At 41.7% G+C, this 19003-nt stretch overlaps 1 protein-coding gene across 3 annotated transcripts in view; it reads right to left on the reverse strand.

Annotated features, from left to right (window-relative positions):
* LMLN (leishmanolysin like peptidase) overlaps nt 1–18549 on the reverse strand; it is a 67759-nt gene extending 49210 nt beyond the window's left edge. For 2 of the 3 annotated variants that reach the window (XM_070406412.1, XM_070406413.1), the window contains exons 1-5: nt 18334–18540; nt 3669–3766; nt 2286–2316; nt 1329–1411; nt 474–591 (exon numbers count right to left, since the gene is read on the reverse strand). In XM_070406412.1, the coding sequence (XP_070262513.1) occupies nt 474–591; nt 1329–1411; nt 2286–2316; nt 3669–3766; nt 18334–18525 (522 nt within the window). In that variant the 5' untranslated portion in view covers nt 18526–18540. Of the gene's footprint in view, nt 1–473; nt 592–1328; nt 1412–2285; nt 2317–3668; nt 3767–18333 lie in introns of all 3 variants that reach the window. The other variant, XM_070406411.1, reaches the window with a different exon arrangement.
* Nucleotides 18550–19003: the final 454 nt, after the last annotated feature.

Below are 19003 nucleotides of genomic sequence, written 5' to 3' on the forward strand. Positions count from 1 at the left end.
TTAATTTCAAAATTAATTTTAAAAATTTAAAAGATAAATATATTTCCTACTATAAGTAATTCATGTATCTTTTAAAAAATTCAAATACAAAAGTATATAAGGTAGCCCGGCCTTATGGCTTAGTGGTTAGGCGTCGACCTATGAACCAGGAGATCAGTTTGATTCCCAATCCGGGCACACGCTGGGGTTGCTGGCTTGATCCACAGTGGGGGATGTGCAGGAGGCAGCTGATCAATGATTCTCTCTCATCATTGATGTTTCTATCTCTCTCTCTCCCTCTCCATTCCTCTCTGAAATCAATAAAAATGTATATTAAAGAAAAACACTTCTTGGTAACACAGATTCAAAATTTCCCCTAAAGTTATTCTAAAGAATAAAAACATTGCTTAAGAAAAAAAGAAAAACCCTTAAGGAACATTTATGGCAAAAAACAAAACAAAACAAAAAACATTGCTAAGAGCAGGCTGAATTACCTGGAGGTGCTCTTCTGGCACTATAATGGGGCCACATTTTGTATGCTCTGCACATTCTCCAGTACAGTATCTGTGGGGATCATTTTCCTTCCTTAGGTATTGGTTTGTTGCACATTGTCTTCAGTTCATTTGTATATCAAAGTTTAATTTCCAAAAAGTAAAAAAAAGGGGGGGGGAGAATAGTTCACAGTAGTCAAAGACATCATAAAAAACTAGTAACTGCTATATCAGTTCATTAATAGTTACTATTTTAGTTAGAAAAGTGGCCTAAGGAAAAATTTTGGTTCCATGGGAAATCCTCCTGATCTGAGTTTTCAAATACCCAAATATTTCATAAAACCAATACTGCAGACAAAGAAGGAGGGAAAAAGGGGATGTAGCAAGCAGGGACAACTATACCCTAGGACAGTGATGGCGAACCTTTTGAGCTCAGCGTGTCAGCATTTTGAAAAACCCTAACTTAACTCTGGTGCCGTGTCACATATAGAAATTTTTTGATATTTGCAACCATAGTAAAACAAAGACTTATATTTTTGATATTTATTTTATATATTTAAATGCCATTTAACAAAGAAAAATCAACCAAAAAAAATGAGTTCGCATGTCAGAGGTGTCATAGGTTCGCCATCACTGCCTTAGGAAAAAATCTAGTAAGTCACCATATAATAGAAAATCAGGAAAAGAATAATTATCCAACAGATGCTTTTATATTATTTTTAAAATAGCTTGTATTTTGGTCTCTAAAAAATCATAATAAAATATTCTAGTATAAATTTCATAATTTGCCATATAGGTAGAATGGGGAGGGCAGAGTACTAAATGACAAGAAAATGATCTGTGTTTAATATGACATACCTACTAAGTAAGATAGTGCCCGCAGGTCTACGAACCTGAAAAGTCTTCTCTAAATAAGAAATAGCTTGTGGAAAAAGTTTGTTCTAAATAAAAGTTAAACAAAGAAAACTAGTCAGAATTATAATCAAAGTGTAAATTACATTTAAAACAAGTACACATAGGATTTAATGCCTGAGGGTAAAAAAAGGAAAAAGCCTTACAATTTTAGAATACAGATATTAATTAGTTAAAGGTTGCATGACAAGAAGTAGGGGAAAGAGTAAATATGTCTAGGAGCAGAGGAATTTCCTCATTTTCTAGATGAGTTTGGGGAAAGAACACTAGCTGGAAACTTCCTTCCCTACTTCTGTGTAAATAGAATATTAGAAAACATAAATCTGAACTATTAATCTAAATTACTTCAAATTTGAGACTGAGTTAACTGGTTCCAACATCATGGTAGTTTATGTTAAGAAAATCTTATGTTTAGAAAATTTACTTTAACCTCGATTATTTCTGTGAATGAACTAGCTTAACATGTGTGTGTGTCACTCTCTGTAACAGTTAAAAAACTAATGAGGTTAGCACTTCTATAAACAACTTTGGCATATCATACTTTCAGGTGAATTATTCTTCAGAAGAAAAAGCATTTCCACAATGTATTTTCAAAGCATTTCCAAAAAATCAGCTTTTTGTACACTATCCTCAATATGTTCTGCTCCCCCAAAACTTAAGAGAACAATTAAGAAAATGAGAAGACTAATTTAATATCAAATACAGACAAAGTTTTGGTGAGTGCATAACAAAGACACCTTTGGTGAAAATGATAAATACATTTATCAATTCACTACCAACATCTTGTATTCAGTCATTGACAAAAGTCATGTATATAGTTTTCTTTACCGAAGTCGAATTTACATAAAACAAAATATACCCATTTTAAGTATCCAATTCAAACCCTGAGTATTTATTACCTACCTTAACAAGGGACCTTTTTTCATGGAGCAACCTGAAAGAAATGACAACATGAAACATAAGAATTGCCATCCTGGGCAGAGCACTGTCTCAATTGTTCAGAATACATCTGGTAGGAGCCCCAAAGAATGCTTTGTGGAAGCATGCAGTTTCGAGCCCCCAAAATTTCAATTTATCTCAATAAGTATTTGAGAGTTCACTCTGTGCCAAAGCACAGTGCTAGGCATGACCATATGCTATTTCACTCATTTGGAAAGTTAGAGATAGGAAAGGACATCAACTTCTCTTAATAGATTTTTATAAAATACTATAGATTGTCCTGGACAGTGTGGCTGTTGGTTGGGCATCATCCCTTGTACTGAAAGGTTGCTGGTTCAATTCCCGGTCAGGGCACATACTTGGGTTGTGGGCTCGATCCCTAATGGGGGGGGGCGTGCAGGAGGCAGCCCATCAATGTTTCTCTCTCATCCCCTTCTCCTTTCCTTTCTCTCTAAAAATCAATAAAAAATCTTTTTAAAAAACCTACTATAGATTCATAATTTACCTGTTTTCTGGACTACTCTTACACTAAATAAAAAATTTAGACTATACCACCTCTCTGGTGAATAATTTTGTAAATGTTCTTATTAGTGTGTGTGTGTGTGTGTGTGTGTGTGTGTTTGTGTGTGTGTGTGTAAAATTACTTCCTCTTATTTTTCTTCCAAGTATTTATTGAGGAGGTGCCTTCTGGGTCTGTTATTGACCACATCCAAATAGATTCACATTTGTTTTGTTCAAATTATGCATGGTGTATAGATTTTTTTTAAATAGGTTTGTACTGATTTTTAAAGAGAGAGAAAGGGAGAGAGAGTTAGAAACACAGATAAGAGAGAAACATCATCCTGCACACCCCCTACTGGGGATGGAGCCCTCAACCTGGGCATGTGCCCTAACTGGGAATAGAGCCATGACCTCTTGGTGCATGGGTTGATGCTCAACCACTGAACCACACCAGCTGGACATGATGTATAGATTTTGATCATATCCCATGGCTATCATCTTTCCAAATTAGTCCATCTGGAAGATGCACTGGCTCTGAGTTCAACCTATGGAACTTCAGATAACAGAGAAAAATATCTTTAAAAGTTTGATTCTTACCCTAGCTGGTTTGGTGCAGTGGACAGAGTGTTGGCCTGTGGACTGAAGGGTCCCTGGTTTGATTCCTATCAAGGGCATATGCCTGGGTTGCGGGCTTGATGCCCAGTAGGGCATGTGCAGGAGGCAGCCAATCAATGATTTTCATCATTGATGCTTTTATCTCTCTCTTCCTCTCTGAGATCAATAAAAAAATTTTTTTTTAAAGTTTGATTCTTAATAAAAAAGATCACAAAATAATGATATACTTACTCTTCAATACTTTTATCATAGACAGTCTTGATTCTTAAATGTTCATCAACATCTCTCTTTACAACATGATTTGCTTTAAGATGGACCTTATTTATGACCTGAAAAAAAGGAATAGGTTTAAAGTTTTTTAAAAGATGTTGTACAGATTAGTCGATTGAGGTCATAATGTAAAATTAATAGAGTAAATTTCAAGTATAATACCCAGAATAAAAATAAAGAATGGGGGAAAACCAAGATGGCGGCATAGGTAAACACAGGAGTTTGCTGCCTCGAACAACCACTTCAAAAATACAACTAAAAGACAGAACGGACATCATCCAGAACCACAGGAAAGCTGGCTGAGTGGATGTTCTACAACTAGGAGGAAAGAGAAAAGCATACCGAGGCTCAGAGGAGGCGCAGTGCTGAAGTAAAATACTAAGGTTCGGAGTGCATGTGGAGCGGGCTGGAGGCTGAGGGCGCGGTTGTTTTCAATCGGGAGGGAGTCTCAGGCTCTGAGCTCCAGTTCCGGGCGAGTCTCTAAGGACCCAGACTCATACGGGAGAAGCGGGACTGTCTGGCATCGCTCAGAACCCTAGGGCAGCTTTCTCTCCGTGGGGCTTGCAGCGACTACTGGGACACTGAGAAGCAGAGCCTCTGAGGGCAAGACTGAGAGCAGCCCTGTTGATCCCGTAGGACCCGCCCCGCCCAAGCCCTGCAGGGAGGCTTTTGCTGGGTAGCCTCAGGCAAAGGCTAGATTAGCACCTCCCTAGAGATCCAGGAGCCAGGAAGCCCAGAGGTCAGAGTGGGACCATCCAGCTTTAAGCTCCATGGAACCATAAAAGACACACTCAGGAGGCAGACTCAGTGAGCACCAAAGCCCCATCGAAGCAAGTCTAGCCCCAGAGGGGTGTCTCCAGCACAGAAGTTCTCCCACCGCAGACACAGCTGATTCTCACAGCCAATTGACCTGGAGGTCAATTCCTCACAGTGATAACTACAACAATCAAGGCTTAACCACAACAAGACTGTGCACAAAGCCCACAAGGGGGTGCACCAAGAGTGTCTACCTTAGGTAATTGGGACACTTAGCACAGAAAGGCACTCTATCGACACAGCGAAGCATAAAAAAATGCCGAGACAAAGAAACAGGACACAAACGACAGAATTGGAGGAAAGCAAACTGTTGGATATAGAGTTCAAAACCACACTTTTAAGGTCTTTAAAGAACAGTTTAGAAGCCCTCGAAAAGACTGGTAAGACCGCCGATAAATGTAGTGAGATCCTCAAGAAATCTAATGAGACCCTCGATGTTGTGATAAAGGACCAACTAGAAATTAAGCATACACTGACTGAAATAAAGAATATTATACAGACTCCCAACAGCAGACCAGAGGGTCGCAAGGATCAAGTCAAAGATTTGAAATACGAAGAAGCAAAAAACACCCAACCGGAAAAGCAAAATGAAAAAAGAATCCGAAAATATGAAGATAGTGTAAGGAGCCTCTGGGACAGCTTCAAGCGTACCAACATCCGAATTATAGGGGTGCCAGAAGATGAGAGAGAGCAAGATATTGAAAACCTATTTGAAGAAATAATGACAGAAAACTTCCCCTACCTGGTGAAAGGAATAGACTTCCAAGTCCAGGAAGCACAGAGAACCCCAAACAAAAGGAATCCAAAGAGGACCACACCAAGACACATCATAATTAAAATGCCAAGAGCAAAAGACAAAGAGAGAATCCTAAACGCAGCAAGAGAAAGAAAATCAGTTACCTACAAGGGAGTACCCATTCGACTGTCAGCTGATTTCTCAACAGAAACTTTGCAGGCCAGAAGGGAATGGCAAGAAATATTCAAAGTGATGAATACCAAGAACCTACAACCAAGACTACTTTATCCAGCAAAGCTATCATTCAGAAGTGAAGGCCAGATAAAGAGCTTCACAGATAAGAAAAAGCTAAAGGAGTTCATCACCACCAAACCAGTATTATATGAAATGCTGAAAGGTATCCTGTAAGAAGAGGAAGAAGAAGAAAAAGGTAAAGATACAAATTATGAACAACAAATACACATCTATCAACAAGCGAATCTAAAAATCAAGTGAATAAATAATCTGATGAAATGGTGATTGTAATAGAATCAGGGACATAGAAAGGGAATGGACTGACTATTCTTGGGGGGGGGGGGGAGAAAGGGGTGTGGGGGTGAGTGAAGAGATTAGACAACAACCGTGCACCTATGGATGAGGACAGTGGGTGGGGAGTGAGGGCAGAGGGTGGGGTTGGAACTGGGTGGAGGGGAGTTATGGTGGGAAAAAAGAGTAACTAATGTAATAATCTGAACAATAAAGATTTAGTTTTAAAAAAATAAATAAATAAAGAATGAATAGACAGATATTTCATATTTATGCATAGACTCAACTTGATGTATATATTCAGTGTAATCCCAATCAAAATCTCAGCAGGTTATATTGTGGATATAAATCAAATGATTCTAAAATTTACATAAATAGGTAAAAGACTTAGAATAGCCAACACAGTATTAAAGAAGAACAAAGTTTAGAGGACTGACACTACCTAACTTCATGACTTACTATAAAGCTACAGTAATCAAGACAGTGTGGTACTGGCAAAAGCAGAGACAGAGCAATAGAACAGAATAGAGAGACCAGAAATAGAACCACATAAATACAGTCAACTGAGCTTTGACAAAGGGGAAAAAAGGCAACACAATGGAACAGATAATCTTTTCAACGAATGGTTTTAGAACAACTGGATATCCATATGGGAAAAAATGAATCTAGACACACACCTAACATTCTTCATAAAATTAACTCAAAATGGACTGTAGACCTAAATATAAAATGCAAAACAATAAAACCCTTAAAGGATACAATAGGAGTGAACCTAGATGACCTTGGTTATGGCAATGACCTTTTAGATGTAGCACTAAAGGCATGGTCCATGAATGAAATAATTGATAAATTCAACTTTATTAAAATTAAAAACTCTGCTCAGTGAAAGATAACATCAAGAGAAAAAGTTAAGCCACAATAGGAGAAAATATTTGCAAAAGACACATTTGAAAAGGGACTATTATCCAAAATATACAAAGAACTCTTAAAACTAAACAATTATGAAAACAAACAATCTAAGTGGGGAAGGGAGGGTAGAAGAGGGTATGAGGAGGATAAATGGTGATGAAAGGAGACTTGACTTGGGGTGGCAAACACATAACACAATATACAGATTATGTATTATAGAACTGTACATCTGAAACCTATATAATTTTTAAAAAGACATTCTTATTGATTCCAGAGAGGAAGAGAGAGATAGAAACATCAATGATGAGAGAAAATCATTGATTAGCTGCCTCCTGCACATCCCCAACTGGGGACCTAGCACACAACCCAGGCATGTGCCCTGACCGGGAATCAAACTGTGACCTCTTGGTTCATAAGTCGATGCTTAACCACTGAGCCAAGCTGACTGGGCTGAAACCTATATAACTATATTAACCAATGTCACCCTGATAAATTCAATAAAAATGTTAAAAAAGAAAAAGAAAACAAACAACCCAATTTTTTAAATGACCAAAAACTGCCCTGGCCAGTATGGCTCAGTTGGTTGGGCATAGTCCTGGCACTGAAAGATTGCCAGTTGGATTCCTAATCAGGGCACCTGCGTGGGTCCAGGCTGCAGGCTCCATCCCCTGTAGGGGGAGTGCTGGAGTCATCCAATTGATGTTTCACTCTCTCACACTGATGTTTTTCTCTCTCTAAAAATTAATTTAAAAAATTTAAAAAGGCTAAAAACTTTAATAGTCATTTCACTGAAGAAAATATACAGATGGTGCCCTGGCCGAGTAACTCAGTCAGTTGGAGCATTTTACTGATGCTCGAAGATTGTAGGTTCGACCCCTGGTGAATCAACCAATGAGCCCTCGCCGGTTTGGCTCAGTGGATAGAGCGTCGGCATGCAGACTGAAAGGTCCCAGGTTCGATTCTGGTCAAGGGCACATGCCGGGGTTGCGGGCTCGATCCCCAGTGGGGGGCGTGCGAGAGGCAGCCAGTCAATGATTCTCTCTCATCATTGATGTTTCCATATCTATCTCCCTCTCCCTTCCTCTCTGAAATCAATAAAACTATATTAAAAAAAAAAAATCAACCAATGAATGTGTAAGTGGAAAAACACAAATCAATGTTTCTCTTTGTTTCTCTCTCTCTCTCTCTCTAGCCCAGCCTAATATTCTTTTTTTTAATTAAATCTCTATTGTTCAGATTATTAGTTGTTCCTTTTCCCCCCATAGCTCCCTCCACCCAGATCCCACCGCACCCTCTGCCCTTACCACCGCCCCACTGTCCTCATACATAGGTGTACAATTTTTTTCAGTATCTTCCCGCACCCCCACATCCATTCCCCCCGAGAATTGTCAGTCCACTCCCTTTCTATGCCCCTGATTCTATTCTATTCACCAGTTTATTCTGTTCATCAGATTATTTATTCACTTGATTTTTAGATTCACTTGTTGATAGATATGTATTTGTTGTTCATAATTTCTATCTTTACCTTTTTCTCCTTCTTCCTCTTCCTAAAGGATACCTTTCAGCATTTCATATAATACTGGTTTGGCGGTGATGAACTCCTTTAGCATTTTCTTATCTGTGAAGCTCTTTATCTGACCTTCAATTCTGAATGATAGCTTTGCTGGATAGAGTAATCTTGGTTGTAGGTTCTTGCTGTTCATCACTTTGAATATTTCTTGCCACTCCCTTCTAGCCTGCATAGTTTCTGTTGAGAAATCAGCTGACAGTCGTATGGGTACTCCCTTGTAGGTAACTAACTTTTTCTCTTGTTGCTTTTAAGATTCTCTCTTTGTCTTTAGCCCCTGGCATTTTAATTATGATGTGTCTTGGTGTGGTCCTCTTTGGATTCCTTTTGTTGGGGTTCTCTGCACTTCCTGGACTTGTAAGTCTATTTCTTTCATCAGGTAGGGGAAGTTTTCTGTCATTATTTCTTCAAATAGGTTTTCAATATCTTGCTCTCTCTCTTCTTCTGGCACCCCCATAATTCAGATGTTGGTATGCTTGAAGTTGTCCCAGAGGCTCCTTGTAGTATCTTCATATTTTTTGATTCTTTTTTCCTTTTGTTTTTCCGGTTGGGTGTTTTTTGCTTCTTCGTATTTCAAATCTTTGACTTGATTCTTGGGATCCTCTAGTTTGCTGTTGGATCTCTGTATAATATTCTTTACTTCAGTCAGTGTATGCTTAATTTGTAGTTGGTCTGTTTTTATATCCTCCAGGGTCTCACTAGATTTATCGAGGGTCTCACTAAATTTATCGGCAGTTTCTAGAAAATTCTTGAAAAACCTTATAAGTGTGGTTTTTAACTCTATATCCAGTAGTTTGCTTTCCTCCATTTCTGTCATTTGTGACCTGTTTCTTTGTCTCCGCATTTTGGCTGCTTCCCTTTGTTGATAGAGGGGCTTTGTGTGCTAGTTGTCCTATAGCGCCCAGTGGCTCAGCCTCCCCAATTACCTGAGGTGGACACTCTTGGTGCACCCCTTTGTGGGCTTTGTGCAGAGTCTTGTAGTTAAACCTTGATTGCTGTTGGTATCACTGGGAGGAATTGACCTCCAGGCCAATTGGCTGTGAGAATCAGCTGTGGTTATGGTTGGAGAACTTCTGTGCTGGAGACACCCTTATGGGGTAAGACTTGCTTTAGTGGGGCTTTGGTGCTCACTGAGTCTGCCCCCTGAGTGTGTCCCTTATGGATCTGAGGAGTTGTAATCTGGATGGTCCCACTCTGACCACTGGGTACACTGGCACTTGGATCTCTAAGGAGGTGCTAATTTAGCCTCTGCCTGAGGCTACCCAGCAGGAGCTACGGAGAGATCTGCAGATTCCTCTTCTTTGTTTGGGGTTTGGAGGTGCCCAGATGAGGCCCAGCTCTGCACTTTACTTCAGCGCCTCCTGTGAGTCTCAGTGTGCTTTTCTCTTTCCTTCTAGTTGTAGAATTTCCACTCAGCCAGCCTTCTTGTGGTTCTGGACGATGTCTGTTTTGTGTTTTAGTTGTATTTTTGAAGTGGTTGTGTGAGGCAGCAATTTCAGGTGTTTACCCATCTTGGTTTCTCCTCCAGCCTAATATTCTTAATAGTGGAAGACTAAATGCTTTCCCCTTAAGATCAAGTATGTCTATTCTCACTATTCTTATTCAACATCATATTGGATGTACTATGATACTATTATATTATACATAATAGTCATCATAATAAGGCAAAATCAATATTAAATATTTATAATAAGGAAAAGATGTGGCCTGGCTGGTGTGGCTCAGTGGTTGAATGTTGACCCTTGAACCAGGAGGTCACTGTTCAACATGCCTGGGTTTGGGGCTCGATCCCCAGTAGGGGACATACAGGAGGCAGCTGATGGATGATTCTCTCTCATCATTGCTGTTTCTAGCTCTCACTCTCCCTCTCCCTTCTTCTCTGAAATCAATAAACACACACAAACACACACACCACAAAAGGTTAAATGTAAAAGAATGTAAAGATTTGTATTATGTAAGCTCTAATTATAAGCCAGCTGAAATGGCAACATTAATATCAGACAAAATTGACTTCAAGACAGGGCCAGAAATAGAGTAAAATTTTATAATGAAAACATATACAAGTAGACAGAGTAAATACAACAGAAAGACATAATTATACATTTGAATCCATCTAACAACAGATTCAAAATCCATGAAGCAAAAACTGAAAGAACTAAAGGAAGACAAAATTATAATCTTAGAGGTTTTTAAGACCCTGACAATTAGGCAAAATTTGTAAGAATATAGTAATCTGAAGTACACTGTCAACCATTACACCTTATTGAGATGTATGGAAACCTGCACTCAATAACTATAGAATACATATACCTTACAAGTACACATAAAAAGTTAAACAGGATAAAGCATATGCTGAAGTATATAAAACAATCTCAAATTTCACAGTGCTGAAATCTTACAAAAGGTACCCTCTAAATTAGAAATTATTAACATAAGGTAGATAGAAAAGGACCAAATATTTATAAATTGTATTTTAAACATTTTTAAATAACTCATGGATCAAAGAAGAAATTATCAGGAAGAATAAAAACACTTTTTGAACTAAGCAATAATTAAAATACAATGTGTCAAAATCTGTGAGGTACAGCTAGAGTTGTAGGTACTTAGAGAAAAATTTGTATCTTTGAATGTTTATATTAGAAAGAATATAACAATATGAACAAAGTAACCACAATAAGTAGGAAGAGGAAATAATAAAGAACAGGAAACAATAAAATATATAACCATTATTAAAGATAACTATAAAAGCCAACAGTTGGTTATTATAATGATTAATGAAATTAATAAATCCCCTACCCAAGCTGGACTATGATAAAACAGAATAAACACCAATTGCAACATTAGAAATAAAAGAGTAGATATTGTTCCAGATTCTACAGACACCAAAAGATGATTTTTTAAAAATATATTTTTATTGATTTCAGAGAGGAAAGGAGAGGGAGAGAGAGAAACATCAATGATGAGAGAGAATCATTGATCAGCTGCCTCTTGCACACCCCCTACTGGGGATCAAGCCCACAACCCAGGCATGTGCCCTTCACTGGAATTGAACCTGGGACCCTTCAGTCCCCAGGTCAACGCTCTATCCACTGAGCCAAACCAGCTAGGGCCAAAAGATAATTTTAAAAAATATTTGTTTTGGGTGTTCAGTATAGTGGTTAGATAATTATATAATTTATGAAGTGATTCCCCTGATAATTCTAAAATCCACTTTACACCATACATAGTTATTATAATACTAGAGGCCTGGTGTACGAAATTCATTCACGGTGGGAGGGTGGTCCTTCAGCCCGGCCTGCACCCTCTCCAATCCAGAACCCCTTGAGGGATGTCCGACTGCCGGTTTAGGCCCGATCCTTGCAGTTGGACATCCCTCTCACAATCAGGGACAACTGGCTCCTAACCGCTCACCTGCCTTCCTGATCACCCCTAACCGCCTCTGCCTGCCTGCCTAATCACCCCTAACTGCCTCTGCCTGCTGGCCTGATCACCCTTAACCACCTCTGCCTCAGCCCTGCCACTGTGGCTTTGTCCGGAACACATCTGGTCTATCTGGTCTAATTAGCATATTACCCTTTTATTAGTATAGACTAGAGGCCCGGTGCATGAAATTCGTTCACGGGATGGGGGGGGGGGGGGGGGGGGCGGTGTCCCTCAGCCCAGCCTGCACTCTCTCCAATCTGGGATCCCTCTCACAATCCAGAACTGCTGGCTCCCAGCCGCTCGCCTGCCTGCCTGCCTGATTGCCCCTAATCACTTCTGCCTGCCAGCCTGATCACCCCCTAACCACTCCCCTGCCAGCCTGATCAACGCCTAACTGCGCCCCTGCCGGCCCAATTGCTCCCAACTGCCCTCCCCTGCCAGCCTGATCTCGCCCCCAATGGCCCTACCCTGCTGGCCTGATCTCACCCCCACTGACCTCCCCTACTGCCCTGGTTGCCCCCAACTGCCCTCTCCTGCTGGCCTGATCTGGCCCCCAGTGACCCTCCCCAGCCGGCCTCATCTCACCCCTAACTTCCCTCCTCTGCTGGCCTGATCTCGCCCCCAACTGCCCTCCCCTGCTGGCCTGATCGCTCCTAACTGCCTCTGCCTCAGCCCCCACCTCCATGGCTTTGTCCAGAAGGAAGTTGGACGTCCAGAAGATGGCCGGTCGACTTGGTCTAATTAGCATATTACCCTTTTAGATGATATAGGATAGGATTGCTTAAATGGGGGTGGAGGAAAGCCTTTTCAGCAGGACAACTTTGTGTTGGCAGACAAAAACACATAATCCCTATATGTGGACTGATAGCCAGCCATATGCACTATACTGCCAAACTGGTTATTAAAAAATTGAACCGCTTTGTTACACCTTACACCAAACAGCTGTTGCCCTTAAAACCCCTCCTCATCCCCCACCTTAGGTTCTGCCTTCGCAGTTCACCCAGATTAGGTTCTGATTGGTCGGTTTCTATCCCAGTCAGTGTCTCCAGGCCTATCTCTGGGCCTGATCAAAGTGGCGGGGCTGATTAGCAGCCCCCACGGAAGCCTGGAGAGAAACAGAGGCGCAGCTGCTGGGGAAGCCCAGAGAGAATGAGAGAGGCAACAGCTGATCAACAGCTGCCACAGAGGCTGCGGATTAGACCCTGCCTCTCTCTCTGCAGGCCTCTCGTTGTGCCGGATCTGCAGCCCCCTCGGCAGTCAGTGCTGGGTCACTGCACCAGCACCAGCTGCAGTCAGTGCTGGGTCACCATGGCAACCCAGCACTAACTTCTGGTGTTTGGTCGAGCCTTCTGTCATTAAGGACTCTGGCTCTTTATAAATATAGATTATTGACTATATTTCCTAACTACAAAATAGTTACATCCCTGTGACTATTTTTGTAAGTTCTTACTTTCTTTACTCAAAGGGATAATTATGAACAACTTTATGCCAATAAATTTAAGTTCAGATGAAATAGAATCCTTGAAAAAAACAAGTTAACTAGACTGATAAGATCAAATAGAAAACATGACTAGATTTGTAACAGAGAAATTGGATTTATCTAAACCTCTCTAGCTCAACCAGTGTGGCTCAGTGGTTGAGCTTCGACCTATTGAACCAGAAGGTCGCAGTTCAATTCCAGGTCAGGGCACATGCTCAGACTGCATGCTTGATACCAGCAGTGGGTGTGCAGTAGGCAGCCAATTAAACATTCTCTCTCATCACTGATGTTTCTATCTCTCTCCCTCTCCCTTCCTCTCTGAAATAAATAACAATATATTTTTTAAAAATAAAATAAATCTCTCTACATAGTAGTTGCTTGAAAATAGGGCTTGACTATAAATGGGCACAAAGGATCTTTTTGGAGTGGTGGAAATGTATTAAAATTGGATTGTAGTGATGGTTGCATAACTCTAAACTTATTAAAAATAACTGAATTGGACAATTAAGTGGGGAAATTTTATGGTACGGTATATAAATTATCTACACTAATAAAAGACAAAGATGCTAATTGACCATAACTTCACTATACCCAAGCCACACCTGCTAGCCAATCAGAGCGACTATATGCAAATTAACCCAACCAAGATGGCAGCCGTCAGCCACGGAGCTGGAGCAAGCCGGAGGCTTGGTTGCCCCGGCGATGGAGGAAGCCAAGCTTCCCGCCTGCCCTGGCGGGCTGTGGCCTCCACAAAAGGCAACAAAGTTTCAATTATAGAAGCTAAATAAATCCCAGATACCTGCATCCAGCCAGCCTCCACTTGGAGCTTGGGTGGCTGGGGGCTGTGGCCAGCCTGCAAACAGCCATCAGCCCCTCACCCAGGATGGCCACACCCTCATGGGGTGAGGGTCCCTGCTGGGGGGCTTGGCCAGCCTTCAAACAGCCATCAGCTCCTCACCCAGGCTGGCCAGGGACCCCAGCAGGATCCTCCACCCTGAAGGGGGTGTGGCCAGCCTGAAAATGGCCCTCAGCCCCTCCCCCAGGCTGGCCAGGCACCCCAGCGGGACTCCCACCCTGATCTGGGACACCCTTCAGGGCAAACCAGCCAGCCCCCACCCATGCACCAGGCCTCTATCCTATATAATAAAAGGGTAATATGCAAATTGACCTTAACAGCAGAGCAACTGGGAATCACTGGTCACTGTGACACATACTGACCACCAGGGGACAGATGCTCAATGCAGGAGATACCCCCTGGTGGTCAGTGTGCTCCCACAGGGGGAGCTCTGCTCAGCCACAAGCCAGGTTGACAGCTGCCAGTACAGCGGTGGTGGTGGGAGCCTCTCCCGCCTCCTCAGCAGCGCTAATGATGTCCGACAGCAGCTAGGCCTGCTCCCCGCTGGCAAGTGGACATCCCCCGAGGGCTCCCAGGCTGCCAAAGGGATGTCTGACTGCCAGCTTAGGCCCAATCCCCCCAGGGAGCAGGCCTAAGCCAGCAGGTGGTCATCCCCCGAGGGGTCCCAGACTGCGAGAGGGCACAGGCCAGGCTGAGGGACCCTCCCGAGGGCACAAATTTTTGTGCACCGGGCCTCTAGTAGCACAATAAAGCTATTGGAAAAACTCTCTACAAGAAAACTCCAAGCCCATGTGGTTTCAGTTATAAATTATACCAAACACTTAAGAAAGAAGTGATTTCAATTTTATACAAACCTTAGAAAATATAAGAGGATGGAACACTTCCCAACTCATTTTGAGACCAATACAATTCTGATATCAAAAGCTAACAAAAACTTGGCTAATAAATGTTATAAACTAACATCACTCATGAACATAGATACAAAAGTCCTTAACAATTTATTAGCAAATTGAATTTTGAGGTATATAAAAAGGATAATATATCATGACCAAGAAGTAGGGTCTATTCCAAAAATACAAGATTGATTTACTACTAGATAATTCAATATAATCTACCATATAATAGGATATATACTGTATCACTCCATTTATACAAGCTAATTCTACAACAGGCAAAATGAATCTATTAAAAAAATCTAAATCTACTGTAAAATAAAAATCAGAACAATAATTGCCTGGTATGGACAAGAGACTGCTGGCATTGGACAGGAGGAAACTTTCTGAAGACATGGAAATGCTCTACATTGTACTGGGCTGTGAATTTTACATAATGTACATGACTGCATTTGTTGCATTTCAATATATGTAAATTCTACCCCCCAAAACTTTAAAAAGTAACAAGTGAAAGGATGGGGAATGGATAGAAGTACATGAAACAAGAATGACTGAATATTGGTAAGTTTGAAGTTGGATAATGAATGGGTCCATGGGAGTTCAATATACTATTCTTTTATGTTGTTGTTGTTTTATTTTAATTTATATAATAAAAAGTAAAAACAAAACAGAGAAGTTTTGAGAACAAGTTAAATGAGTCAAAATGTTTTATAGTTCCCCACCACCACCAAGAAAACTTACGGTAATTTCCTGTAGCATTTAACTAGTGAGTACAATGAATGGTTCTTCCCTATACTTTGTGTTAAAGCAGTGGTTCCCAAACTTATTTGGCCTACCGCCCCCTTTCCAGAAAAAATATTACTCAGCCCCTGGAAATTAATTTTTTTAAAATTTTAATAGCAGTTACTCATCGCCCCCAATTGCACCTGTGGCCATCACCGCCCCCCTGGATCGCTGCAGCACCTACCAGGGGGCGGTAGCGCCCACTTTGGGAATCACTGTGTTAAAGCAAAGAAAATGGTTAAATAAGGGCTTGCTATTACATACCCTATCAAGAACTAAGAAAATTTACTAGGAATGAGAACTCTCAAGAACTTAATAGCTTGCTTTTAATACGTGAAACACTATCACTACCAAGTTTTTCGGCTGAGAGGCATAAACAGGAATGGAGGTGAGGATGGTGGAACTTTCAGAAAGAGTTTTCAGCTCTTATGACAAAGAAAAACTTTAACAATGTTGATCTCCAAAAAACATAAGGGCTGCCTCTGGAGATAGTGACCCTATTCATGGAGATGTTCAAATATAAGTTTGAGATTTATACATTGGCAACAACCACTAGAAGAAAACAGATATTATTAAGTTTCCTTCTAGCAGAGGTTTTATAGGTCTTTGAACTACTTCCTCTTATAATTTTTTTTTTACTTCCTCTTATTTTAACCTAGATTGAAAGAGAGAAGCACAAGGCTTTGTGGAAAATTTTTAAAAAGAGCGGTGGGAAAACGGGGTGTTACATTAAGGGTACAAACTTCCAACCAGTAGATAAATAAGTCCTGTAGATCTAATGCACAGCATAGTGATTATGGACAACACTAATCCTGTATAATAAAAGCCTAATATGCAAATTGTCCCCACAGGAGTTCAACTGGGAGCTCACTATGACATGTGCTGACCACAAGGAGGCACCAGCCGGCAGTTGGAAGGAAGGCCTCAATCGGCCCTGATTGCCGGCCAGACCTAGGGACCTACTCATGTACCAGGCTTCTAGTGTATTATAAACTTAAAAGTTACTAAGAGACTAAGAAAATAAAACAATTCAGCCAGAATGCAGTGTCATGATAAAAACTATCCACTACAAACCACAAACTTAATATTTTGACACATATGGTTGAACATTATGCATAGAAATTTTTGGAAGTTATCACATAAATGAGTGGTCTTAGATTACTGGACTGAATTGAACATTTCTAAGTTAATATTTACTGATAAAGCAATAAGATAAACTGTAAAACCAATCACAAAATGCAGCCCTGCTCCAGTACTGTATCTCTTTTCTTCAAAGAAGAATAATTATTGTGGGCCCTCCCTCTGAGCTAAGTACTGTGGAGGAATCAAAGTGATTTGAGGTTTTTGGGGAGCAGGGTGCAAGGGTGATTTCCTTATCAGGTTCTTGTCCAGACAGATTCGAAGAATGAAGCAAAGGACAAAAGGTGGTAGATGAGAAGTACAGAAACTTTATTGCAAGTAGATACTACCTCTTAAATTTCTAATTCTAAGACTCTGTCTCTCTTTGTCTTGCGGTTGTAAATATTCTAGAAACCACCCTTTCCCTTATTGTGCCTTTCCCACTGTGGGACTTCAGCCTTGTAATCAGTTCCCAGGGCCCCTAAGTCCACTTCTCCTTTTTGGCCATCTTATCTGTTCAGGTTGGAGTTGCTTTTGATCTCCCTTATGGCTTTCCCAGCTGCTCAGATCAGGGCTGCTTTAGATCTAACTTATGGTTGCTTTAATTGCTCAGGCCAGAGATACCTCTGTCCTTGGTTTATGGCTGTTTTAATTGTTCAGGCCAGAAATGCCTCCATCCTCCCATTCCCCTCCCTCCCACTTCCTGTCTTAAGCTAGCTAGCTAACCCTTATCAAAAGCATAGGATACGAACTTTATCCTAAGGAACCGTACAATTGAACTACAAAGGCAAGACATGCCTGAAAAATAAGCCAGCATCACATAGCAGAACTTGATCAAGTTACAGGAGAGACGACAGATAAGTCGTCCAGAGAAAAGGAAAGAGCATTCTGCTGGGGTTGGTTTCAGCAGGCTGCCTTGAGATAAGAGAACTTAAATGGAGACTGAAAGAATTTAGAGAGGAAGAAAAATGGAGTGTGAAGGAGGCAGGTACTTCCAGGGCAGGAGATAAAGCAAGCAATGTGATGAGGTAACTTGAAAATAAACCTGGATTTTTTTCTCCACAGAACCCCCAATATCCCTCCGATTCTCTAATCAATTCCTTCCCGAACGTTTAGTGTTTCCCGAAGTGTGGTCAATGGACAAGCAGTACCGTCAACTATCTGGGAACTTGAACTGCAAATACTGGGGACCCACCCCGGACTTAATGAGTTAGAAAGTGGGGCAGCTGGGCAGCAATCTGTTTTAAAAAGCCCTTCAGGTGATTCTGAGGCATGCTCAAATCTGAAAACCACCCTCTAGGACTACCTTACACGCACAGCTCTCCGCACAGGAACGTGATGCTCCAAGTGCCTAAGTCAACCACTTCGCTGGGTGCAAGAAGGGAGCTGATACCAAGGCCCAGCCCTGTCGCAGTTCGCTTCCTCCTCCCGTACACCCTGTTCCAGCCACTCTCTATGCCACTGCCTCCCGTATTACTTTACCCCCACCGGGCCCGCTCCCGCCCCTCCGCCACCCTACCTCAGTGTCAGAGGGGACGTGGTGCCGGCAGGGAAGGGCACTGCTCAGGGACACAGGAATAGACGTAGCACATGTTCGGAGCCCGCCCAACAGGAGCAAAATGCCTCGGACCCATAAAGAACCGCTCCAGAGCCACCGACTTGGGCCCGGACCTGAACCCGAGGGCCCCCCTCTACCCCACTCGGGCGCCATCTTTGGACTGAGCGTCGTTACCATGGAGTACTTGACGCTTTCACGCCGGCGCCGGCCCCGCCCCTCACCGCTCAGGGCGGGTGGAGGGGCCAGCTGGCGGAAAGCTGCTTTTCGATTGGCTTGCGTCACCCGGAAGCTCACCACGAACACGAAAAGTGTCTCATTGCGGGAAGCCAACCATTAAATGCCGCTTAGCGGCTCACGTGAGTTGAGCTGAGAGCAGTGACGTTGATGGCAATGATGGTAGCCACTAAAGATATGCACGCAGTAGATGTCAAGGGGCTTAGACAAAGAGCTGCAGAATTCTTTATGGTGTGGCCCTCTACAAAAGGTGAATGGAATATAATTTTTAATGCATTTTTATTGATTCAGAGGGAGATAGAAACATCTGAGAATCATTGACCGGCTGTCTCCTGCACGCCCCCCACCAGGCATGGAGCCCGCAACCTGGGCATGTGCCCTGACAAGAATCAACCAC

Source organism: Myotis yumanensis, unplaced genomic scaffold (genome assembly GCF_028538775.1).
Source record: "Myotis yumanensis isolate MYYU_CA2020_CCGP unplaced genomic scaffold, mMyoYum1.0.hap1 SCAF_2, whole genome shotgun sequence".
In the NCBI taxonomy this organism is placed as follows: domain Eukaryota; kingdom Metazoa; phylum Chordata; class Mammalia; order Chiroptera; family Vespertilionidae; genus Myotis; species Myotis yumanensis.